Source organism: Lithobates pipiens, unplaced genomic scaffold (assembly GCF_037356315.1).
Source record: "Lithobates pipiens isolate NorthernLeopardFrog02 unplaced genomic scaffold, aLitPip1_a1.2 Scaffold_18, whole genome shotgun sequence".
Classification (NCBI taxonomy): domain Eukaryota; kingdom Metazoa; phylum Chordata; class Amphibia; order Anura; family Ranidae; genus Lithobates; species Lithobates pipiens.
Genome location: NW_027507758.1, coordinates 105,620,286 through 105,647,250, shown reverse-complemented (window position 1 = coordinate 105,647,250; position 26,965 = coordinate 105,620,286). Strand labels below are relative to the sequence as shown.

Here is a 26,965-nt window from a genome sequence, read left to right as displayed (position 1 = left end):
TTCTGGGCTGATCCCTCACCTTTGTCATGGTCATCCTTACCCTATGAGGCGAAATCTTGCGTGGAGCAACAAACTGAGGGTGATTGATAGTTATTTCATATTTCTTGCATTTGCGAATAATCGCTCCAACTGTTGTCTCCTTCTCACCAAGCTTCTTGCTGATGGTCTTTCTGCCCATTCCAGCCTTGTACAGGTCTACAATCTTGTCCCTAACTTCTTTTGACAGCTCTTTGGTCTTGCACATGATGGTGGGTTTGAATGGAAGAAAGAGATTCTGTGGACAGGTGATTTTTATACACATAAGGAGTTGTCGTTAAAAGCACCTTCTTAAAGTGGTTGTAAACCCTTACAAACCACTTTGACCTACAGGTAAGCCTAGATTAAGGCTTACCTGTAGGTCCAAGCAATATCTCCTAAACCTATATGGTTTAGGAGATATTTGCCCGAAAACAGGCAGCGGCGCGCAGGCGCACTGAGCGCGGCATTTCCAAGAATGGAGCTGCCGCGCGTGTCGACTCCCGTGCGCATGCGCGGGAGTGACGTCATCGCGGCTTCGCCGAATGACAGCGGCGGAGCTGCGAGACCCCACCAACAAGATGGATGCGGCGGACTACAGGGGACAGCGGCGACTTCGCTGGCTCCTGTGTCAGGTAAGTGACACATAATGGGCTACTATGCCATGCATAGTAGTCCATTATGCTTTGCCTTTACAGGGAATGAAAGAGGAAGTAAACTCATCAGGGTTTACTTCCTCTTTAAATTGACAGGACTAATCTGTGTACCACATGAGCACATACTGTAGCCAGTCTGTGGGAGCCAGAATTATTGTTGGTTGGTAGGGGATGAAATACTTATTTTACTCACTGAACTGCAAATTATTTTATTAACATTTGTGTCGTGTTTTTTCTGCATTTTTGGTTGATATTCTGTCTCTATCATTCAAAATACACCTATGATAACAATTATAGACCCTTCATTTCATTGTAAGTGGGCAAACTTACAAAATCTGCAGGGGATCAAATAATTATTTTCCCCACTGTATGTGTGAGGCTTAAAGCCCAATCAAAGTCGCAGAAATAGATTTGCAGTCACATAATTATTATGTGAATAACCTCCAGGGTCCTGGTCGTGCCCCCAATTTTTTTTTTTTTGTTACAGCTGTTCTGACATGCCCCCTCTCTTCCTCTTTATTATATGTATGATATGTGAACATAGAGCACTGGAGGGGGAGGCCAGGAAGCAGAACTTTCACTAAAGCAGGGGTTCACATCTATTCATGTTTTCTTTAGTCTGTTTTTTAGTGCATTTTTAGCGCTCGTTGTAGCGCATTAACCACTTCAGCCCCGGAAGGATTTACCCCTTTCCTGCCCAGAGAACTTTTTGCGATTCGGCACTGCGTCGATTTAACTGACAATTGCGCAGTCGTGCAACATGGCTCCCAAACAAAATTGATGTCATGTTTTCCCCACAAATAGAGCTTTCTTTTGGTGGTATTTGATCATCTCTGTGGTTTTTATTTTTTGCGCTATAAACAAAAAAGTGCGTCAATTTTGAAAAGAAAACACATTCTTTTTTACTTTTTGCTATAATAAATATCCCCCCAAAAATGTTTTTCCCTCAGTTTAGGCCGCTATGTATTCATCTACATATTTTTACACTTTTGGCGCTATTTTGGGACCATTCACATTTATAAAGTGATCAATGCGATTGAAAATGTACTGATTGCTGTGTAAATGTGACTGGCAGTGAAGGGGTTAACACTAGGTGGCGCTGTAGGGGTTAAGTGTGTCCTAGGGAGTGATTTTAACAGTGGGGGGAGGGGCTACGTGTGACACATCACCCTGTGATCGGGAGCGGTGATCAGTGACGGTGTCATTTGGCAGAACGGGGAGATGCTTGTTTACATTAGCATTTCCCCGTTCTTCCTCTCCGTGAGACGATCGTGGGTATCCCCACGGACATCGAGTCCGCGGGACCCGCGGTCTGACTCATGGAGCTCACGGCGGACAGGTGCGCCTGCTATACAGACCTTGCGAGATAACGTAGAATAATGTGATTTCGCGCAGCGGAGCCAACCTGCTGCAGTAAAACTGCGGCGGCTGGTCCGCAAGCGGTTAAAGTAGAACTTTAGGCAAAACGTTTTTTATTTTCATTTTGGCTAGAGTAATGGAGGGTTATAACTTTTTTGTCCGCCATCTCTCCCATTGCGGAGATTTCCCTTCACTTCCTGTTCCATAGCCAAACAGGAAGTGAGTGGAAATCCCTGCAAATAAAGGGAATTCCTTGGGCCCCGCAGGTCACCAGAACTAGTATTCCTCATGGGAAGATGTCCCCTCTATTACTTTTCTGGGAACAGCCCAAAATTTGGCATTTTCTTTTACTTTCACTTTCAATGATAATGGTATACAGGGCAAATAGGAAGGGTTGTATCTCCTTAAAGGAAGCACAGACAGCAATAAAACTTGACAGGTGTTCTAATCCACCGCTACTCTATCCAAAACTAAAAAAAGTTTTGCCTTTAGTTATACTCCAAGACACATTTTCATTATTCAGTTGGGCATGAAAATGCACAGAAATCCAGATATGCCTCATTTTTTGCAACACAGCGCACAGATGTGAACAGGTTTGTTGGATTCATAACACAAATGCGTTTTTAAATCTAAAACGCACAAGAAAATGCAAAGGTGTTAACCAGACCTAAGAGAAAAATGTATTTATGTAATTTCCAAGCAAAGTTAAGTCAGAAATCACAACACATACTTCAGTATTACAGGAAAACTGACAGCGGGCCTAGTCCCTGAGTATAAGAATGTGGCAAAGTGCATCCTAATAAATGACGGTGGGGACTCGGGAGGCACCTATTTATGGAAGGTCATTCACCCAAGCTATAGTTATTGACATATGTCATGTTTTCCCTTTGTAGCAGTTGGACAGCAGGCGTCTAAGCAGTCCATTGGGGTCACCTGTTCAAGCAGAGGTCTACTTTCCACGATTGGTAAGTTCTTATCTACATTTTCTTATATACATGTAGAACTGTCTAATAAAGTCTTGAATGCCTGAATGTTTTAAAAAATAAGATTTTTAATCATTGGGCCTCATTTACAGGGGGCGTACCCATTCCTCCACCCATGCAAAGGGCCGTCTTTTCCTGCTCTGGATGCACAGCTATTTCATGAGTCTGTGTGCAATAGAGCTGCACGATTAATCGTTAAAAAAAATCACGATCTCCCCCCTCACGATCTTAATCTGGCATTTCCACGATTCTATGCAAACAGTACAGAGACGTTCACTGCTCACTCACAGCTGCCAAAAAAAAAAGAGCCTCCGGCAAATGTTTATCAATGCTGAGACATAACTATATACAATGTATCATTTGGTTCTTTTAGATCAAAGGGATGAACTTCGGTCTGTAACTGAGGTCAGTTTAACCACTTAAAGCGGAGTTCCACCCAAAAAATTGATTTCTCCCCCCCTTCAGTGCCACATTTGGCACCTTTCGGGGGGAGCGGGTACCTGTTATTTACAGGTATCCTGTCCCCTTTACCGGCCTGCGGTGAATTACATCAGTAGCTCAGTTCCCCTCCTCCTCCTCCCTCCCCTTCAGCCAGGCCAGTGAGAGAGTGCAGCCCGCTTCATGCATGCGCAGTAGGGACCCGGTTGTGAAGCTAAAGGGCTACACTGCCAGGCTCCCTTACCCACAGTGGCAGCGGCAGCACCCAAACAGCTGATGGAAACATCAGCAGTGGTGCCGACATCGCTGGACTCAAGGACAGGTAATTGTCTTAATGTCAGCAGCTACAGTATGTGTAGCTGCCGACGTTTAATTTTTAAAGGGGCGGGTGGAACTCCGCTTTAGAAACTAAACCTTTTTCTGACACTTGTTGCTTACAGGTTAAAATCTGTATTTTTTTCTAGAAAATTACTTAGAACCCCCAAACATTATCATTGTCATCAAGGGTCACGTCATGTGACCCCTGATGAAGTCAGATGCGCTGACGAAACGCGTCCTGTTACGTAGTGCGTGATTCGTCACTTCCGCCATTGTATTTGAGCACAGGTGGAACGCAGCTTGGCATACCGGCTCCATTTTATGTGCTTTTTTAGTGGAATAAATACTTTTACGAATAAACGGCTACAAGCTACACTTTGGGGAGTTCTCCGTTGATTTATGATTCTTGTCTGGCTGCATCATTGGCAGGAGGCATCTGTACTTGGTGGATACATCTTTATATACATCTTTATATACATCTCTACTTATCTGACACCTGTCATGGATGTCTGATCGGTCTGGTGAGTAGGATGTTTGCCTAAATCGGTGGAAGATGGCACCTATTCCTGTCACTGAATTTTTATACATTGCTGTGCACCTGATTGAAGAATCGGTGGTGGTTTATGGACTTTACTATTGAAAAAATATTTACCCATATTGATTACTTTAGATGCATTTGAGCGCGATATGAAATTATTAATTTTCATTTCACAATTTGACCTTTGATTACACTACGGGCTGCTCTTTATTTATTTGTTTACATTTATATACACTTTATAATTGTTGGATCCAAGGTGCGCGGCTTAGAGTTTTCACCTTTATTTTTTAACTAATGAATAAAACCTGAAGTGCTGGTAATATACTCTGATCAGCCATAACATTATGACCACAGACAGGTAAAGTGAATAACATTGATTATTTCATGACAGTGGTACCTGTAAGTGGGTAGAATATATCAGGCAGCAAATGAACATGTTGTCCCTGAAGTTGATGTGTTGAAAGTAGAAAAACAATGGATAAGCATAAGTATTTAAGCGACTTTGATGAGGGCCAAATTGTATTGGTTAGTGGGGGCCATTGGCTCCTGCTGCTGTCAATCAAATCCTGTGAGCAGAGAGTGGGGGGTGGGCGAGCCAGGCTATGTGTGTCTATGGACACACACAGCCTGACTCGGGAGCAGAACCCATACATCTGCGCCCATAGCAAGCGACTTGCTATGGTGGCAGATACAGAAGAGGAGCCAAGAGCGGTGGTAGGGGACCCCAGAAGAGTAGGCTTGGGGCCACTCTGTGCAATACCATTGCACCGAGTAGGTAAGTATAACATGTTTATTATTTTAATTTAAAAAATGCCTTTAGAAAAGCTTTAAGCAAAATATTGTTTGGATTGATTAAGTTGTGATTTGACCAGCATTAGCTGGGAGCTCTTGCGCGGTTTCTGCTTTTAAAAAGACACCAACCAAACGCCTATCTGAATCAGAATGGTTGTCATGGTAACCAGTGTAACCAATCACAACTGTCATTTGTTGTTAGCTAGTTGTTATTGGACACAACTGCATTATTTTTTGTAGGTGATCCCCATTGTGTTCCAAATAATATAGTGAAATTGTATAGTGTGCTGTGCGTATTGTTGAAGTCTCATTCAAAACTGGTTCCTTCAACACTTATTTTGGAACCTAATCTCTCTTTTGTTTTGAAGAATATTACTGTACCTAATGTGCTGTGAATGTACAGTAAGTAGGTAATCAGCATTGTGGGTGTAGGTAATCTGACAAGGTCTTAGACACCCTTAATAGAAGCTTTTAAGGATAGGAATATGAGAGCAGCCATTGCTGACTTGTTTTTGAAGGTGACTGGTCCAGGGCTGGCGACTTTATTTTTAGCTTCAATAGCTACTGCCACTGCACAGGGAGATGCATACGTATATTAGGCACCTAACTTGCATTCTTTTTTCAAGTACATAAATCAACAATGAAGGATGGATAAGGATGGCAATCCTGGAACTTGCTCCTTAAAAAACAAGTCAAGATTTGCAGCTCTCATATTTAAAGCTGAACCCCAGGAAATCTAAAAATTCTCCCTTGCAGTGGAAGGTGTACAAGCAGTGCAAAGGATAACAGTTCGTGTAGATCTAATGCCTCGTGCACACGAGCGGAATGTCCGACAGAAAAAGTCCAAACGGAAGCTTTTCAAAGTTTATTCCGATCGTGTGTACGCATCATCAGACTTTTCTTCACGAAAATTCTGATGGACCTAGAAATAGAACATGTTTTAAATCTTTCCGATGGAACCAATTCCTATCGGGAAAAAACGCTTGTCTGTAAGCCGTTCCAATGGACCAAAAACAACACATGCTCTGAAGCAAGTATGAGACGGAGGCTATTGGCTACTGGCTATTGTCCTTCCTTTTTGTAGTCCTGTCGTACGTGTTGTACATCACGGCATTCTTAACGATCGGACTTTGGTGTGATCGCATGTAGGCAAGACAGTTTCAGTGGAACTCTATCAGAACTCCGTCGGACAAAACCTTCGGAGTTTATTCCGACGGGAAAACCAGTCGTGTGTACAGGGCATAAGGCTGATGGAAAACAAGATTTAAGCTGGCCATAGATGGATCGGACCTTGGACAGTTCAGCGGGGACCATCCAAGATCCATCTATGGGCAGGCTGGTTATATCCAAGTTGATCCATTGATTGACTTGGGTATATTCAGCATGCAATTATTGCCAGTGGCTATAGCCGCTAGCAATAATCACTGTGTTCTCCCAGCAGGGACAGATCCCTGGCTCTCCGCATGCGATTGACCACATAAACACTGACTATGTTGGGGGAATCGAGTGGTTTTCTTTCCTGAAACTCATGGTTAAGGAAAAGAAAAATCGCATAATCTATGGCCTGCTTAACTTACCTGAGCTCCTCCACAAGGCCAGACTGGTCTCTACACTATCTTCTCCCCCTTGCTCTAGTGATCTAGTGTCCTGACATCATCAAGATCAAGGTCTATAGCTCTTTATTGGGCACAGTTGGGTTTGTGCATTCATGGATTTTGGACTATATTTGTTAAAGCAGAGTTCTACCCTAAAGAACTTCCACTTTAAATACTCCTCGCTCCCTGACATGCCATAATTGGCATGTCATTTTTTTGGGGGAGGGGGCTGGGTACCTGGTTTGGAGTGGGACTTCCTGTCCCACTTCCTCCTTCAGAACTTCTGGCCGCCTATGTGACTTCTAGGTGGCCCTTCCCTCCCGGCAATGTTATGGGACACGTCACAGGTCCCAGAAGATTGCCTGAACATTGACGGAGCACAGCGTGGCTCGCGCATGCGCAGTGTGTGCCCAGCTGTGCAGCTGCAAACTGTCACAGTCGGGCGCCAACACTCACAATGTCAGCGCCACAAAGACCGTGGGACAGGTGGGTGTCTGTTTATTAAAAGTCAGCAGCTATATTTTTTGTAGCTGCTGACTTTTAGTAAACTCAAAAACCAGTGAAACTCCGCTTTAACTTTAATAGTGCTGACCCATTTTATTTGGTGGGGGTTGTGGTTATATGTTAGTAAAGGGCAGGGATTGGCGTTCTGTGAGGCATAGAGTGAAAGTTTGCCACCACTGGCCTCCTGGCTCTAGGTAAAACCCAGTCAGTCTTAAAGTGTTACTAAACCCACAACATTAAAATCAGTCTGTATATTCAGGAAAGAATATGTCACTGTGGAACCTAAGGGGTTAATCCTCTGCATTGTGTAAAAAGGCTGTTTGATCCTGTCTTCTCTGATCCTCCCCTTCTTTCACTGACTCCTAAATATGGAGTCAGGCTGCGCATGATCAGTTTGGTGTGTTTTGCGCGAGAGGTTTTTTTTTTTCTTGGGAGAGTACATGTGCATGCATCAGCACTGGGCCAATCAGCACTGTCCAGACAGAGGGTCAGGGATCCTGCAGTCTCATAGGACATTCGGGAAGAATGAAAACTCCTCCTCCAAGCTTTAACCAGACACTGATACAAGTCATAAGACTGCTATGTACTGCTGATGAGAAAAGATAATTAGCTTACTTATTACTGAAATAATTACATTTCCATGTTCTGTGTACTGTGGGAGACCAGATATAGCTGGCCATGCACTGTTGTCTTTTTTTTTTCAGCCAGTAGGCTGAACAAAAAAAAAATGTGATCCACACAAATAAGGTCGATGTAAGCTCCTGCTCAGAATACACTTCAACAGCAGTCAATCAAACGATTAATACCTGTCAATCAGGGAGAGCCACACACTGATTGGAATTTGGCCGGTCCCTGCTGAACTGGCCGTATTTCGATCAGTGTATGTGCAGCTTTATCCTTGGTTTGAACCAGGTTGTGCTAGAAAGGTGCACTGTGCATCTGGAGTAAAAAGCTGATATTCATTGTAGTAGCCTGTGCTACATACAGTCAGCACTGAAGGTTCTGCTGAATATAGAGTCTATTGCTTGGCATCTCTGCTATTCAGTAAATGTCTTATATGTTTCCAATGAATACAAAGCATTCTCTGATTGGATGAGGTGGAAAGGAGGGGCAGATAGCATCACAACCTTGTCCAATCAGAGAATGCTTCCTATTTTTTTTAAAAAAAACAAGATCTTTGCTGAATGGTGGAGGTCGTTGAGTGTACCCAGCATGGGGACTAACAATGATTGCCATAGTTACTGGATACAGCTCAGCATTAACATTAACCCTGTCACTGCCAAGACCATATTTCATACAAACCTGACAGTTAGGGCCACTGATAAGGCAGTACAGCTTGCCCTCCTATACCGGGCCCGGGCTGCATCAGTTCAAAAGTGGGGCCTGGGTACTGCCTTGTGACTTTTGTGGATCCCCCTGCATCGCTGCCACGTTCTCCCTCCAGGTGTGGGAAGCAATATCCCGCCTCACCACCTGATTTAACCCCACACTGATGCTCCACAACAGAATGCTTTGCACACAGTTGCGGGGCACTTTCAGAGCAGCGCTATTTATTTGAATGGATCTTGTTCAATTTCTCCCATGGCTGCAAAGCATAGCATCGCAGCCATGGCATTTTAGTAAAAATATAATGTTATATTTTTGTAGCTGTACAGGGCACCGTGATTTCTAACAGCAGCCCTGCTGACAGTGGGGGGTTTTACATACACTCTCAGCACCTGCAGCCCCCAGGAGTGCCGAAAGTGTGTGTATATCTGGCAAGCTGACTTCTGGCTGTAAGATAGAAGCAGTGTTTCCTCTACAATAGGGGACTTTTTGTCCCCTATGTGATGAAAAAAAAAAAACTTTAAGTAGAAAAAAATTATTTTACATTGTAAAAAATGTAAGTCACACCCGAGCACATAAAATCCCCCCTGAAGCATTTATGAAGGAACCCCCCCCCCCACATGTATGAATGTAACACATGCATTGGGGGCACCTACACATAAGAAACGTTGATTGCAATACACATGTTACATATCGATATGCACACCGGAATGAGAGCAATAATTCTAGCACCAGACCTTCTCTGTAACGCTAAACTGATGACCTGTAGTAGGCTTTTAAAGTGTCACCTATGGAAAATACTTAAGTTTTTTGCTTTTTCACTGGCATGCGCAAACTTAAGGTTTGACATGTTGGGTTTCGTTTTACTCTTTTTATAACTTTTATATTTTACCAAAAACTAAACTTTGATGCATTTCTTTAGTGAAGCCTTTGCGGTAATATTGTATGGCAACAAAAATTGGAACTACCACTATTTTGTTCTCTAGGGTGTCTGCTTTCAGATAATATATAATGTTTTGGGGCTTTATGCAAATTTCAGGCCGAAAATTATTTTTTAAACATGTGTGCAAACAACGCAAAATGGCTCTGGCAGCGAAAAGGTTGAAGTGAACCTATGCTTTGCTTATGCCATTCGATCCATAGGAACAAAGAGAGGAGCATAAAGCTTACACAGGCACGAGGGACTCTCTCCCCCAGCTCCTGGGTGCCTGAGTGGCCAAGGGACAGCCCCAGCATTCTAGGGTGACAGAATAGGGTGTAAGTCACATGGATTCCCAACATACCAGTAAGATTCAGGGTTTTTTTCACTTCTGGGAGCGAAATGGAGTGGTGGGGTAGAAAAGTGCTACTAATGGGGCAAACAATAAAGTATACCTGCTGCTTTTCCTTGCATGGGCAAAGCACAGGTTTGTGCTAACTAAAGTACAGGTTCACTTAAAATCTGTAGCTGATCTAAATTATTATACAGTATTTTTTAAAATTAAGAAAATTAGGAATGGACATTTCCTCTGGATTGACCCAGTGTAAAATCAAAGAATCACGTATTGGTCTCCTAAATAAATAAAAAAATGCTGAATGACAGGTGGATATTCCATGGGAGCAAATTAATAATCAATAATAATATATATACTTCATTATGTATTTATTGCCTAATGATGGTGGTGGTCCAGCTCATCTATAAAAGTGATGGATTGCTTGCTGTTATCAGCATATCACTATTATAAATGCTGCAGGGGAGCCTGGGTGGAAGCTGGAATAGCTGTGCATTCCTCTGACATGGCCTCAGGACCTCGGCAGTAAATACTGATGACAGCAGAGAACCAATCATCTACTAGGCTGCAGGCTGGACCCCAACTCGCAGTAACAGCCTGTGGTTGCAGCAAGTGCACCTTCTGCAGCCACCTGAACAGTTTTATAACATCTGCAGTGCAGTTTTAAAGTGAAACTTTACTCTCTCCTTAGAGCCGGTTCACACAGGGGCGACTCAGATCCAACTTCAGGTTGCCCCTAGTTGCATCAGGTCAGACAAAATTTAAAAATCAATGTAAGTGAATGAGAGCCGTCTTAATGCACGCTACTGAAGTCGCTCCGACTTCAGAAGAGGTTCCTGTACTACTTCAATCCGACTTGTAGGCGACTGGTACCCATTGATTTCAATGGAGGTCGCCTCCAAGTTGGATCTCCGTCTATACGGAGGCGACTCTGACAGAATTATTAGCTCTGAAGGGGGAACTCCACGCCAAATTTATGAAAAAAAATTGGCGTGGGTTCCCCCTCCGAGAGCATACCAGGCCCTTAGGTCTGGTATGGATTCTAAGGGGAACCCCCTACGCTGAAAAAACGGCGTGGGGGTCCCCCCCAGATCCATACCAGACCCTTATCCGAGCCAGCTACCCGGCCGGCCAGGAAAGGGGGTGGGGACAAGCGAGCCCCCCCCTCCTGAGCCGTACCAGGCCGTGTGCCCTCAACATGGGGGGGTGCCTTGGGGAAAGCACCTTGTCCCCATGTTGATGAGGACAAGGGCCTCTTCCTGACAACCCCGGCTGTTGGTTGTCCGGGTCTGCGGGCGGGGGGCTTATCGGAATCCGGGAGCCCCCTTTAATAAGGGGGCCCCCGGATACCGGCCCCCCACCCTATGTGAATGAGTATGGGGTACAATGTACCCCTACCCATTCACCTGTGAAAAAAGTAAAAAAAAAACAACACAGGGTTAAAATAGTTTATTGCACAGCTCCGGGGGTCTTCCGTCTTCGGGAGTCTTCTCGCCGGACTGCTCCTCTATCTTCTGCTAGCTCTTTTACTAGCGGAGGAGCCCGGCTTTCTTCTTCGCCGCCACCCTCTTCTTCCGACTTCGGGGGTCTTGTCCCCCTCTTTGGTTCTTCTTGCCGGGCCACCGCTTCTTCTTCCAGCTCTTTTACTAGCGGTGGCCCGGTCTTCTGTCGCTGCCGCTGCCGCCTTCCGTTCTTCTTCTTCTGGAGATGTTGACTCGACGCTCTCTCCGGCCTCAATGCCAGGGACGCGGTGCGCGGCGACTTATATAGGGACAAGGGGCTGGGTCACCGGTTGATGTCACATGGCGACCCAGCCCCCTTACGATGTCACAGTCCCAGAGGATGACCAGCCCCTTTCTGACACTTTTTCTTTATATGTAAAAAAATCTGCATTTTTTTGCTATACAATTACTTAGAACCATCCCAAAAAAAAAAAAAAAAAATATATATATATATATATATATATATATATATATATATATATATATATATATATATATGAATGCTGCCCTATACCAATATCATTAATTAAATCCGAGTAGATAAATTGAGATTATATACACAACAAATAAAGTGAAAAATTGTGAATAAAGTGCTACAAGTGCAATGGTGTTCCAAACGTGTTCACGTGACAAAATACTTGTGCTCCCTCCCTGTGTGAATCTGCTCAGCCCATAGCATGTGACCTCACAATTAAATTTGGTCTATACACGCAAACGAACCACCTCTGGGTTCTTTGTGACATGAACACATTTGGAACACCATTGCAAGATTTGGATCATGTTTAAATGGACTTTATGATTTAATATGCAGTTTTGATTTATTTGAATACTAATATTGGCTTGTGTCACATGCACTGTAGCACTTTATTCACAATTTTTCACTTAATTTTTTGTGTATAGAATATCAATTTATCTACTCGGATTTAATTAATGATAGTATAGCGCAGCATTCATATATTTAATACTCACAGCACGAATGTATGGGACGTGATAAATGCCAGCAACTGAACATCTAGGATTTGAACACATACAGTTGTGTGGAAAAGTATTTGCCACGTCCTGATTTTTTTATTTTTTAGCATATTTCTCACACTTAAAGAGGAAGTAAACCCTGATGAGTTGACTTCCTCTTTCATTCTCTGCAAAGGTAAAGCATAATGGACTACTATGCATCGCATAGTAGTTCATTATGTGTCACTTACCTGACACAGAAGCCAGCGAAGTCACCGCTGTCCCCTATAGTCCGGCGCATCCATCTTCTCGGTGGGTCTCGCTTCTCCGCCACTGTCATTCGGCAAAGCCGCGATGACGTCACTCCCGCGCATGCGCACGGGAGCCGCCACTCGCGGCATATCACCGTTGACCGCGACGCGCTCAGTGCGCCTGCGTGCCGCTATCTACAGCACATGCGCCGTAGACAGCGGTGCCTGTCTTCCGGCAAATATCTCCTAAACCGTGTAGGTTTAGGAGATATTTCTTGGACATACAGGTAAGCCTTAATCTAGGCTTACCTGTAGGTCAAAGTTGGTTGTAAGGGTTTACAACCACTTTAAATGATTGATATCAAACTAATTTTAATATTACACGAAAATAAGCAGATTAAATCCAAGATGCAGTTTTTTAATTATTATTTCATTTAGGGAAAAATGTTGTTCAAACCTGCCTGGCCGTATGTGAAAAATGAATTGCTCCCTCCCATGCTGAATCATGAATGAACTGTGATTAACGGCAATGTTTTGGAAAGCTGAGGTAAATTTCACTTGCCACACCCAGACCTGATTAGTGCCAGACCTGTTGAATCAAGAAATCACATAAATAGAAGCTGTTTGACAAAGTGAAGCACGCTAACAGATCACAAAAAGCCACACGTCATGCCACAATCTAAAAATATTCAAAAACAGATTAGAAACAAAGTAATGTACATGTATAGGTTTAGGAAGGGTTTCAAAGCCATTTCTAAGGCTTTGGAACTCCAGCGAACCACAGGGAGAGCCATTATCTACAAATGGAGATAACTTGGAACAGTGGTGAACCTTCCCAGGAGTAGCTGGCCTACAAAAATTACTCCAAGAGCATGACAACGACTCATTTAGTTTATAAAAGAACCCAGAACAACATCTAAAGAACTGCAGGCCTCACTTGCCTCAGGTAAGATCAGTGTTCATGATTCAACAATAAGAAAGAGACTATGCAAAAATGGCATCCCTGGGAGAGTTCCAAGGCCAAAGCCAATTCTGACCAAAAAGAACACAAACGCTCATCTCACATTTACCAAAAAACATCTTGATTACCCTCAAGACTTTTAGGCAAATATTCTGATGAGACAAAAATTTAACTTTTTGGAAGGTGTGCGTCCCGTTACATCTGGCAAAAAACGAATAGAGCATTTCATAACAAGAACATCATACCAACAGTCGGACATGGTGGTGGTAGCGTGATGGTCTGGGGCTACTTTTCAGCTTCAGGACCTGGACAACTTACCACCATAATTGATGGAACCATTAATTCTGAGCCCTACCATAAAAACCTAAAGGGGCCTGCCCAGCCATCAGTTTGTGACTTCAAGCTCAAGTGCAGTTGGGTTATGCAGCAGAACAATGATCCAAAACACAGCAGCAAGTCCACCTCCAAATGGTTTAAACAAAGCACAATTTAGGTTTTGGAGTGGCCTAGTCAAAACCCAGACTTAAATCCAATTGAGATGCTGTATCGTGACCTTACACAGGCCGTTCATGCTGGAAAACCCTCCAATGTGGCTGAATTAAAACAATTCTGCAAAGAAGAGTGGGCCAAAATTGCTCCACAGCAATGTGAAAGACTCATTGCCAGTTATCGCAAACGCTTGATTGCAATTGTTGCCGCCAAGGTGGCACAACCAGTTATTAGGCTTAGAGGGCAATTACTTTTTTCACATGAAGCCAGACAGGTTTAGACAGCTTCTTTGCCTTAATAAATGAAACCATTATTTAAAAACTGTGTTTTGTTTTTACTTTGTGTATCTTTGTGTAATAATAAAAAATGTTGATAATCGGAGTAATTTAAGTGTGACAAATATGCAAAAAAAAAATATCAGAAAGGGGGCAAATACTTTTTCACACAACTGTATATTATTGGTAGCTCGCAAGATATATATATATATATATATATATATATATATATATATATATATATGTCTTTTTTTTTTTTTAACCAGATGCTCTAGAGCAGGGTTACTCAACCAGGGTTCCTCCAGAGGTTGCTAGGGGTTCCTTGAGCAATGAGCAGTTTTTGCCTCTCAGATAAGTTCCCACTAACACCAATGATCTCTTTGGCTATCTACAAGGAGGTAATTCTTCCCAATGACCATAGTTATAAGGAGCATTCTTCCCTATGGCCATCACATTAATTTATCATTAGTTGTAGATAAAGTAATTTTTAGCAGGGGTCCCCTGAGGCCAGAACATAATTTCAAGGGTTCCTCTGTGTTGAAAAGGTTGAGAAAGGCTGCTCTAGAGAATAAAATGGTGAGCGTTCCAATTTTTTATGTCACACGTTATTTGCACAGCAGTTTTTGTGGGGGAAAAATACACATTAATACATTTTAATACACACAAACACAATATAATACCCCATTTTCGAGGATTCCAAGCATGTAGGCTTCCATTGACAGCAAACAAGAAGGATCTATAAAAGCTGCAGTTATAAGGTTACTTGTTTCCCTCCTGTACTGAATAAAGCTATAAAAATTGTATCAATAGAATGGAATTTCATCGTGCCGTAAATATGAATTAGTGGAAAGAATGAAGTGTATGTAGCAATATGTTTGACAAGTTGTAGTAATGATAGGGCAGTTTATAATGTGTGTAATTAGCATTAGATTAAAACTGGGGGTGTGTCGGAGTCTGGGGTAATGACTCATTACGCTTTCTGTTTGTCCTGTACTAACATTCTGCACACATCTCCAGCACTGACTGAATCATCTGTAGGACAAACATGTGGAAAGAATTCACTCCTTTGCACTACAGGGGATTTCTAAGAAAATGGAATTTGCTTATTTTCCTCACACGGAAGACATTGTCAGTTGTATGGACTCTGGAACAACATATACACACTGTCAGTTTTTCTGCTGAGTTTTTCCTTCAGTTTTACCAAAACCATGTAGTGCAAGGCCTGCCTGATTACATACAAATTGAAACTCCTAGGGTTTGACCTCATAGTATATGGTTTTGGTAAATCTGAAGTAAAAACTCAGCAGAAAAACTGATAGTGTGTATGGGAATTTAGACTTGCAAGTGTAGTGTTTATTCAAGCTGAATAGCTCTGGTGAGGAAGCTCCTACAAACCCAGGCTTTCCTCCAAGGGCACCCAATGGTAGCTCAAGCCATAGAAATGCCAAAAGGAGCACCAGACCAAAACCGGAAAGCTCCATTGCTGCTCAGCAACTGCTGCTTAGTTACTCCATGTGGAGAGGTTAAAGTGGTACTAAAATTAAAACTTTTTTACCTTAACGCTGACCGCACGGAAATATAAAGCCCCACTGGACTGGGCCTTTTTTTCCATGTGGCTGCATATTTGCGTATCTCCCTTTGTGCTGGTCTCACCGAGAACCTCGGGCCCCGTTCTAATGATCGGGACCCAGAAAGGCCGATTCTGGGTCACCTGATCGCTGTGATAGCCTCTTATGGTCACAGTGACTGTCACTGTGAAGCACACCCCTGTGTTTTCTGTCTCTGTGAATGGACAAGAAAGATGCATTGGTGTTGATTTACTAAAGGCAAATCTACTCTGCACTACAAGTGTCAGTGGTTCTCAAAAAAGTGTCAAAAGTGTGAGTTATGCCACGTACACACGATCGAAATTCCAGCCAGAAAAAGTCAGATGGGAGCTTTTCATTGGAAAATGCGACCGTGTGTATGCTCCATTGGAATTTAGCTGTCCGAATTCCCGCCAGCCAAAAATTGATAGCATGTTCTCAATTTTCCCGACGGAAAAACTTTCAATCGGTAATTCTGATCGTGTGTATGCAATTCCGACACGCCAAAAATCACACATGCTCAGATTCAACTACGAGACAGAAGCTATTGGCTACTGGCTATTGAACTTCCTTTTCTAGTCGTGTCGTACGTGTTGTACGTCACCGCGTTATAAACCATCGGAGTTTGGTGTGACTGTGTGTAGGCAAGACAGCTTGAGCCGAATTCCATCGGAATTCCATCGGGAAAACCATCAGAGCTTTTTCTGACGAGAATTGCGATCGTGTGTACGCGGCATTAGTGTCCGATTTTTCCGCCACAATATCGCAGCCCCTCTGTAAGTCGCTGATCGCTGCCATTACTAGTAATAAAATAAAATAAATACAAATTCCATAAATATATCTCATATTGTAGATCATGGGTGATCAACCTGTGGCCCTCCAGCTGTTGTGGAACTACAAGTCCCATGAAGCATTGCAAGGCTGACAAATAAAAGCATTACTCCCAAAGGCACAGGCATGATGGGTCTTGTAGTTACCGAAACAGCTGGAGGGCCACAGGTTGAGCACCAATGTTGTAGATGCTAGAACTTTTGTGCAAACCAATCAATTTACCCATATTGGGATTTTCTTTACCAAAATACATGAAGCAGAATACATATTGGCCTAAATTGATGAAGAAATTAGATTAAAAAAATATATATTGGATTGGTTTTATAGCAAAAAGTAAAAAGTATTTTTTTTTTTTCCTTAACCGTCTCTTTTTTTGCTTATAGCACAAAAAAAATGCAGAGGTGATTGAATATCACCATAAGAAAGCTCTATTTGTGGGAAAAAAAAGGGCATACATTTTATTTGGGTACAGTGTAGCACGGCAGCACAATTGTCAGTTAAAATAACGCAAAAAATGGCCTGGTCATGAAGAGGGGTAAATCTCCCAGAGCTTAAGTGGTTAAACAATATTTTTACAAATGGTACAGTGCAGATTTAAACTCCTGGGACCCCTTGTCTGGATGGGCCAGGTTATAGAAAAGGTGAACTTAACCTTTACCATTTGTAAGCCCGTGAGCAATATACAGGCATTCATAAGTGTGTTAAATATAGACGGATATGTTCCTGCTTATTCCAAGCATTGGTGTTATATTTCCTACTCGCCCAGCAGGATGTATATAGACATTAAAAGCCATTTTAAATAATGATTTAGTGCACTCAAATGAAAGGCGCTATTCAGGTTGCAGCCATTCAGTAGTTGGTCACATTATACCAGCAAGACTTTAAATAGACGAGTTTGAGAGATTACATATCATGCAACTTTATGTGGCATAAAGAAGCCCTCACCGAACGAATCCATCAAGCCAGCTATTAATTCGGCAAGATACTTCTTTGTATTCATCAAATGGATTGCTTTTAGGTTTGAAACTAGCAAAATACCCAGGCAACTGTCCCAACACATCTAGTTGTTCTGCATGGGTTCATCTAGGGACAAAGCCCCTACCAGGTTTTCATGCACAAAGCTCTGTAGATGCTGCTCCGAGTTTTTCCCTGGCGTTCCTTTCCATGATGTTTGTATACATGTCTTGGTTCTTATTTAGGCACCATTCATAGGAATGAAAGTGTCCATCCCGGCACATCAAGGAATAGGTGAAGTGACCGCCCTCAGGTGATACACAGAGATTAAACAAACCCTCCTACATACAGTGCCTTGCTAAAGTATTCACCCCCCTTGGCATTTTTGGTGTTTTGTTGCCTCACAACCTGGAATTAACATGGATTGTTTGAGGATTTGCATCATTTAATTTACAGAACATGCCCACAACTTTGAAGATGTTTTTTTTTATTGTGCAGCAAACAATAAACAGGACAAAAAAAAACAGAAAAAGTCAATGTGCATAACTATTCACCCCCCTGAAGTCAATACTTTGTAGAGACACCTTTTGCAGCAATCACAGCTCAAAGTCGCTTTGGATAAGTCTCTATGATCTTGCCACATCATGCCACTGGGATTTTTGCCCATTCCTCCTTGCTAAACTGCTCCAGCTCCTTCACGTTGGATGGTTTGCACTTGTGAACAGCAATCTTTATGTCTGACCACAGATTTTCTATTGGATTGAGGTCTGGGCTTTGACTAGGCCATTCCAACACATTTACATGTTTCCCCTTAAACCACTCAAGTGTTGCTTTAGCAGTGTGTTTGGGGTCATTGTCCTGCTGGAAGGTGAACCTCCGCTCTAGCCTCAAATCACACACAGAGTGTTACAGGTTTTGCTCAAGAATATCCCTGTAGTTATCACCATCCATCTTTCCCTCAACTCTGACCAGTTTCCCAGTTCCGACTGCTGAAAAACATCCCCACAACATGAAGCTGCCACCACCATGTTTCACTGTGGGGATGGTGTTCTTTGGGTGATGTGTTGTGTTGGGTTTTCACCAGACATAGTGTTTTATTTAATGGCCAAAAAGTTCAATTTTAGTCTCATCAGACCAGAGCACCTTCCTCCATACATTTTGGGAGTCTCCCACATGCCTTTTCACAAACTCAAAATGTGCCATTTAGTTTTTTGGTAATGGCTTTCTTCTTGCCACTCTGCCATAAAGCCCAACTCTATGGAGCGTACGGCTTATTGTCGTCCTATGTACAGATACTCCAGTCTCTGCTGTGGAACTCTGCAGCTCCTCCAAAGTTACCTTAGGTCTCTGTGCTGCCTCTCTGATTAATGCCCTCCTTGCCCAGTCTGTGAGTTTTGGTATGCGGCCGTCTCTTGGCAGGTTTGCTGTTGTGCCATGTTCTTTCCGTTTGGTTATGATAGATTTGATGGTGCTCCGAGGGATCATCAAAGATTTGGATATTTTTTTATACCCTAACCCTGACTTGTACTTCTCAACAACATTGTCCCTTACTTGTTTGGAGAATTCCTTGGTCTTCATGGCAGTGTTTGGTTAGTGGTGCCTCTTGTTTAGGTGTTGCAGCCTCTGGGGCCTTTCAAAAAGGTGTGTATATGTGATGACAGATCATGTGACACTTAGATTGCACACAGGTGGACATCATTTCACTAATTATGTGACTTCTGAAGGTAATTGGTTCCACCAGCGCTTTTTATGGGCTTCATAACAAAGGGGGTGAATACATACACACATGCCAATTATCAGTTTTAATTTCTGAAAAATAGTTTTATGTGTATATTTTTCTAATTTTACTTCACCAACATAGACTATTGTGTTCTGATCCATCACATATAATTCAGATTAACCGCTTGCCGACCAGTGCATGATGATATACATCGGCACAATGGCACGGCTGCGCAAATGGGCGTACAGATACTTCCCCTTTAAGATGCGGTATTGTGGGTGCCTGCGATCGGCGAGGCACGCATGCGCCCGCAGCCTCGGGACTCAGTGTCCCGCGATCATGTCATGGAGCAGCAGAACAGGGAGATGCCTATGTAAACAAGGCCTTTCCCCATTCTGCCTAGTGACATGACATAGATCTACTGCTCCCTTTCATCGGGAGCAGTGATCACTGTCATGTCCTAAGTAGCCCACCCCCCCCCCAGTTAGAATCACTCCCTAGGACACACTTAACCCCTTGATCGCCCCTATTGTTTAACCTCCCTGGCGGTATGATTATGTCAGATTTTTGATGCTGAAAGCGGTACACTTATTTAGCATGGAAATTTGGAGTCTTATATTGTAAGATTGTAATTCTTAGGAATAACGCACTTAAATCTGTCCAAATAAGCGTTTAATAGACATCCCGGGTATGATAAAATTTGAAACACAAAATCATAAATTATAATATAATAAATAACTAGAAATAATTATAACAAATAATAATAATAAAAATTATTCAATAATGTAATCAAAAACACTGAAATTTGCTCAGTTACAGAATTGTCGCTGTCATTACTTTCAGTGTTTGATGATGGATTTCCCCACAAATCACTATCACTCAATTCTGCAAGTGATTCTAATTTATTATCGCTGTTTTCTAGCTGGTCTAAAACCACTCGATGTAAAGGGAAGGTTTTGGTTGCTATGGACAATCTCCCGTTTCCAGGCAGAAAGAACAGTATATATAATATAAAAACTGCATGCAGGACACTGGACAGACTACTAGGGACAAAAGGCCTGTGAAATAAATTGATACAGTAATGTAATCTGTAAGAATCCAGTGTACTGTATATGTATTGTGTTTTTTACTTTTTGAATTTGGCGCCGTTCTTCGTCCCTGTGCGTCGCAACGCTTGTAGGGAGCGAAGCTCGGCACTGTAATACATCCAGCGGAGGACGGCTCGCACACAAAGTGGGGAGACATCGCAAGATCCCGGGGACAAGGTAAGTAACCTCTCCCTGGATCCTGCATTGTGATCCCGAGTGTGACTCGGGGTTACCGCTTTTGGTACTGAAAATTCAGCCCGAGCCACACTTGGGATTAAGGCTAGGGAGGTTAACCCCTTCCCTGCCAGTGTAATTTATACAGTAATCAGTGCATTTGTATAGCACTGTCCGAAAATCACAGATCGCCGCCATTCCTAATAAAAAAAAAAAATTTATAATAAAAATGCCATAAATCTACCCCCTGTTTTGTAGACCCTATAACTTTTGAGCAAACCAATCAATATATACTTATTGCGATATTTTTTTTTTTTTTTACCAAAAATATGTAGAATACATATTGGCCTAAACTGAGGAAAAAAATATTTTTTTTATATATTTCTGGGGGATATTTATTATAGAGAAAAGTAAAAAATACTGCTTTTTTCAAAATTGTCACTCTTTTTGTTTGTAGTGCAAAAAAAAAAAAAACGCAGAGGTGATCAAATATCAAATACCACCAAAAGAAAGTTCTATTTGTGGGGAAAAAAAGGATGTAAATTTTGTTGGGTGCAACATCGGCCGCGCAATTGTCAGTTAAAGTGACACAGTGCCGTATCATAAAAAATGGCCTGGTCAGGAAGGGGGTACATTTTTCAGGCTCTGAAGTGGTTAAAAAAACATTGAACTAAAGGCTGTAATGAAACAAAATAGGTAAAAAGCCAAGGGGGTGAATACTTTTGCAAGACACTGTAAGTTTTACCTGTTTATCTGCATTCTTCTCTTCTGAGCGTTAAGAAAAAAGGGGGGGCGGAGAGCTGAAATTACACTCTGCAGAGCTCTGAGTGATAAGAGCTCTGAGAGCTGATTTGAGGAAACACATCCTCTTCACATAGCACACAGGAAAAGAGTTGAGGCTGTCAATCTGCTGGAGGCCCCTCATCTGTCACCATTTTTCTCTTGGTGTCAGGAAAACTTGTCAGAAGTGATTTATGCTGATAGCAGAGGAATGAAGCAGCAGACAGAAAATATACTTAGGGGGTCACATAGTCCTTGCATAGGTTGAAAAATGATGCAAGGGGGGTTATTTACGAAAGGCAAATCCACTTTGCACTGCAAGTGCATTTGAAAGTGCAGTCTCCAAGAGCAGTTGCCCCAGAGTATGGTAAATGAGTGGGAGCTCTACTGAATTCCACTATCCAATTATGTGCAAGCAGAAATTCTGTTTTTTTTTTTTTTTTTTATTATTATTTTCCTTGTACGTGATTGGGTTCTCTTGGCAAAGTGAATCTTTACCTCATTTACTAATCTCTGGAGCTACTGCATTTTGCAAAGTGCACAGTCTATTTGCCTTTAGTAAATCAACCCCATAGCGCTCCCAATTGAGATAAGTACACATGATAGAGAGATATGCTTTGTTCATATTTCATGTCTAAGGCCCTTTTTACACTGCTGCGACTTGAAAGTCGCCGCGATTTACCGTGATTTTGCGCCCGGAATTTTTCACGTGATTTCAGGGAATGCCTGTATAAACTTGAGGTCAATGGACCTCAACTCACATCAAAGTCGGACCAAAGTAGTACAGGGACTACTTTGAAGTTGGTGTGACTTGTCATGCGACTTTTCAGTCCCAAGTCGTAGGACAAGTCACACAAGTGTGAAAGGGGCCTAAGGTTTACAACCACTTTAATGAAGACATACAGATACTGGGGAATCAAACTCAAACAGGCTGAAGTAAAGGTTATTTCTGCAACACACAAAAATGTGGTATTGTGTCCAAGGATATCTACATTTTTGTTACATTATAGTATATATTATATATTATATATATATATTATAAGTTACCAGTATGTCCCCAGAAGTTCTGTACTCAACTGTTTAAGGTCCTGCGACATCCACACAGCTGTTGCATCTCTCCAGCTGGTCCTTCACTTCTCTGCATGCATATAGAACATACCTTCTATTCCTATGGAGAGGCCATCTATAATGCATCCCAGCCATACATGGCCTCTCCAAAGCAACAGATAGGGTTTTCTCCTTGTATGAGCAGGCACATAGACAGGCGGGTAAAAAATTGTGGGAGGATGGGGTGCTCGGGGGTAACTTAAAGGATACATTTCATAAAAGTATAGTTGTATGTAACTTATTTATATTGTAAAAAAGTCAAACCGTTTATACTAGGGAGAGTATGTTTGGGGCGCCCCCATTCAGTTAACCTCCCTGGCGGTACGATTATTTTTCGGATTTTAGGTGCTAAAAGCGGTACAATTATTTTGCATGAAAATTTGGCGTTTTATATTGTAGTCCTGCAATTCTTAGGAATAACTCTCTTAAATCTGTCCAAACCAGAGTCTAGCAGACATCCCGGGTATGATAAAGTTTGAAAAATTAAATCATAAATTATAATATAATAAATAATTATAAATAATTGTACCAAATAATAATATAACAATAATAAAAATTATTCAATAATGTAATCAAATCAAAAACACTGAAATTTGCTCAGTTGCAGAATTGTCACTGTCATTACTTTTCAGTATTTGATGACGGATCTCCCCACAAATCGCTATCGCTCAATTCTGCGAGTGATTCTGAATGCAACAGCGGGGATCATTTTTGCCACACTGCAGTGCAAATCATCACAGCCACAGCATCTGTACTTCACCCTCTGCTGCCTTTACAGCATAAGGCAAAGCAGTTGGGAGTGGTAAAAACATGGCTCAGCAAAGTGTTTTTACTAGGGATGCACCAATACCTGTTTAAGAGTGAGTACAAGTACTGATACTTGTGCTCCAGTACTCGTCGATGTCCTAGCTGAGGCAAGGAGGATCTCACCCAAGATTTGACAAAACATGGCCCCGTCCATCGTCCCTGTGATGCGATAAAGTTGTCATGCACCCTTAGCAGAAAAACACCACCAAAGCATAATGTTTCCGCCTCCATGTTTGACGGTGGGGATGGGTTCTTGAGGTCATAGGCAGCATTCCTCCTCCTCCAAACACAGCGAGTTGAGTTGACGCCGAAGAGCTTGATTTTGGTCTCATCTGACCACAACACTTTCACACAGTTCTCCGAATCATTCAGATGTTCATTAGCAAACTTCAGATGGGCCTGTACATGTGCTTTCTTGAGCAGGGGGACCTTGCGGGCACTGCAGGATTTCAGTCCTTCACAGCATAATGTGTTAAGCCCCATACGCATCAGATTTTCTGCTGATTTTTTTCTTCAGATTTACCAAAACCATGTAGTAGAAGGGCCTGCCTGATTGCATACACATTGGAACTCCTAAGGTTTGACCTCATATTATATGGTTTTGGTAAATCTGATGGAAGAAATCAGCAGAAAATCTGATAGTGTGTATGAGCCTTAGGCCGGGTTCACACTGGAGCGATGCGGGAACGCCGCAAATCCGCGGCGTTTTCCCGCATCGCATGCCTCCCGCCGGCAGTTCACACTGCCCTATGCGGACTGCTGGGAGTGTCAGTGAAATGTTAATGACACCCCCAGATCAGTTCGCATATCGCAGTGCGATCTGCAAACTCGGACAGGAATCGGATCGCATGGTGTGAACACCCATGCGATCCAATTCTGCTGCGGACCAAAAAAAGGGTCCCGTGCGAGTTTGCGGCGGGTGCGATGCAAATTCAGCCATACTATCTGTATGGCTGAACTCGCATCGCACAGAGATCGAATGTGATTTGCACTGCAGTGCGGTGCGAATCACATCCGGTTCTCGCTGCCGCAGCAATGTGAACCCAGCCTTACTAATTGTTTTCTTGGTGACTATGGATCCCAGCTGCCTTGATATCATTGACAAGATTCTCCTGTATAATTCTGGGCTTATTCCTCACCGTTCTCATGATCATTGAAGCTCCACGAGGTGAGATCTTGTATGGAGCCACAAACCGAGGGAGATTGACAGTTATTTTGTGTTTCTTCCATTTGCGAATAACCACACCAACTTTTGTCACCCTCTCACCAAACTGCTTGACTCATTAAAATGCAAATCAATTTATAACTTTTTTGAAAAGCCTTTTTCTGGATATTTTTGATGTTAGTCTGTTTCTCAGTGTTAAAATAAACCTACCATTAAAATGATAGACTGACCATTTCTTTGTCAGTGGGCAAACGTACAAAATCAGCAAGGGATCAAATACTTTTTTCCCCTCACTGTATTAGCAAAAGCATGTAGGCATTGGACACACCCCCTACCATGCCCCCCTTAAAGCGGTTGTATACCCGCTGAAGTTTTTTTTTTTTTCTGACCTGCAAAGAAAAAGGCATAATGAGCTAGTATGCACCGCATACTAGCTCATTATGAAATACTTACCTTAGAACGAGGCCCTGACATCTGGCCTAATCCACGCCGAGGGAGCTGACATGTTCCCTCTGCGTTTCTTTCGGGTATCGCGGCTCTGGTGCTGTGAGTGGCCGGAGCCGCGATATCATCACTCCACGCAGGAGATTTCTTTACGGCAGGGTCCGATGTCTGCCGGACTTTCAGCCGAGAATCCCCTGTGCGTATGCGCTGCTGCAGTCAGCGACGCATTGCAAGGGGAATATCTCCTAAACCGTACAGGTTTAGGAGATATATTTTTTATCTACAGGTAAGCCTTATTATAGGCTTTCCTGTAGGTAAAAGTAATTTTTATGACTATACAACCACTTTAAAGGAGAATTGTACAAAAAAAAATGATTGGTTAACCGACAGGTGCTTTTTTAAGACTTCTTTTCCTTTATATTGGCTTTTGGAATTCATAAATTCAGCAATTTAGAAATTGGATGAAAGATTTAGCACTAGGAAACACTTTTTGATACATAAGCAGTGCATTTTATATACAACTATATAGATTTAACCAAAATGAGGGACAATTGAGGAGGAAAGAGAGATGGAGGGACTGTTGAAATCAGGGACACTTAGGAGCCATGTTAGTATTGGCACTGATATCGGTATCGGAGCAACCCTAGTTTTTACCACCCCCAAACACAAGTGTAAATCATGCCTAAGGGCTTGTTTAGACATGCTTTAAAAGTTTTGGTACCATGAATGCCAGACCCCTCCTGTTGTGGAAATTTTATGAAGATGTATTTAATATGTATTGTCACAGTGTCTCCCAGTGTTAGTACTCCCGCAGCCCACTCTAAAGAGCTGCCTTGGGCAGACTGACGCTGGTTGAGTCCCGTCTGGTAGTGGAAAACTTCCTGAGGTTGGAGAGAAGTGTTTGCAGAGTGGGAATATGTCCACCAGTGAAAGGGCCCCTGTGTGATGCACAAACATTCATCTGAGGGGGATGTGTTCACTCTGCAAAGACATTATCGGTAAGGCCCCTTTCACACTGGGGCGGTGCGGCCGTCGGCGGTAAAGCGCCGCTATTTTTAGCGGCGCTTTACCATTGTTTTAGCGGTGGTCTGCGGGCGCTAGCAGGGTGGTTTTAACCCCTGCTATCGGCCGAAAAAGGGTTAAAAAGGGTATAGCCGCACTGTCCCATTGATTTCAATGGGTAGGAGCGCTGAATACACTGCTCCTTTCACCCTCTGGCTTTCACACTGGAGTGAAAGGGGGCGGTTTTTTCAGGTGCTACACAGGCGCTATTTTTAGCGCTGTAGCGCCTGAAAAGCGCCCCAGTGTGAAAGGGGCTTTAGGGGATGTACGCTCGTGTGTGTCTGTGTGCCTGATCAACACATGGAGGGATGTGTAGCGCACCTGCAGATAATCTCCCATCAGCAGGAACGGTAGTATAATGCTGGTATGCGTTCTCTGAACAGTGCAGAAAAAGGATTCATGCCAACCATAAAAATGGGAGCTTGTGAGTTGTTATGGTCAGAGACAGAATTCATGTTTGTCAGCCATGCAGCTTCCTTTGTTTAGTTGAAGAGCATGGCTTCCAGGTAAAACATACACACTGTCCCTGCCCAGACACACCCATAAGACCCCCCCAGCCATTATTTTGTATAAACTCATCCTGTTGGAAGGATTTCCTGTGTTGACATTCATATCCTGTGAGGTAATTTCCCATGGAGGAAGCGATTGGCTGTTGTGGCGATCACTTCCTGTTTGTCATTGCTTTTGTTGTTTTTGAATAAAAGACCCAGTGCGGTGCTTGGTGGGGTCGTGCTGAGATGAGGACGTAATGTCTGTTTACTTGCGGGAAATAGAGCGATAAGTAAGATACATTATACCATTCAACGAAATAGGCGCTTAATAGCGCAAAAGAGTATGGTGGGTTTTTCCACGACACTCCTCTGTGTTGGTTTTCTATTTTATGGATGCTTGTACTTGTGGATGCATCTCAGCTTGTTATAATTTCTAAAAACATCACTTAAGCTTCGAAGGGTAATTTCTGAGGCATTGTTACATTGACATGAATGGAGGCATTTGGGGAGCAACAAATCCAGCTGAATGCTA

At 42.7% G+C, this 26,965-nt stretch overlaps 1 protein-coding gene across 1 annotated transcript in view; it reads left to right on the top strand.

Annotated features, from left to right (window-relative positions):
- LGALSL (galectin like) overlaps positions 1 to 26,965 on the top strand; it is a 97,681-nt gene that overhangs the window by 33,445 nt on the left and 37,271 nt on the right. Inside the window, exon 2 of the mRNA XM_077485970.1 lies at positions 2,924 to 2,995. Coding sequence (XP_077342096.1) covers positions 2,924 to 2,995 — 72 coding nt within the window. The remainder of the gene's footprint in view (positions 1 to 2,923; positions 2,996 to 26,965) is intronic.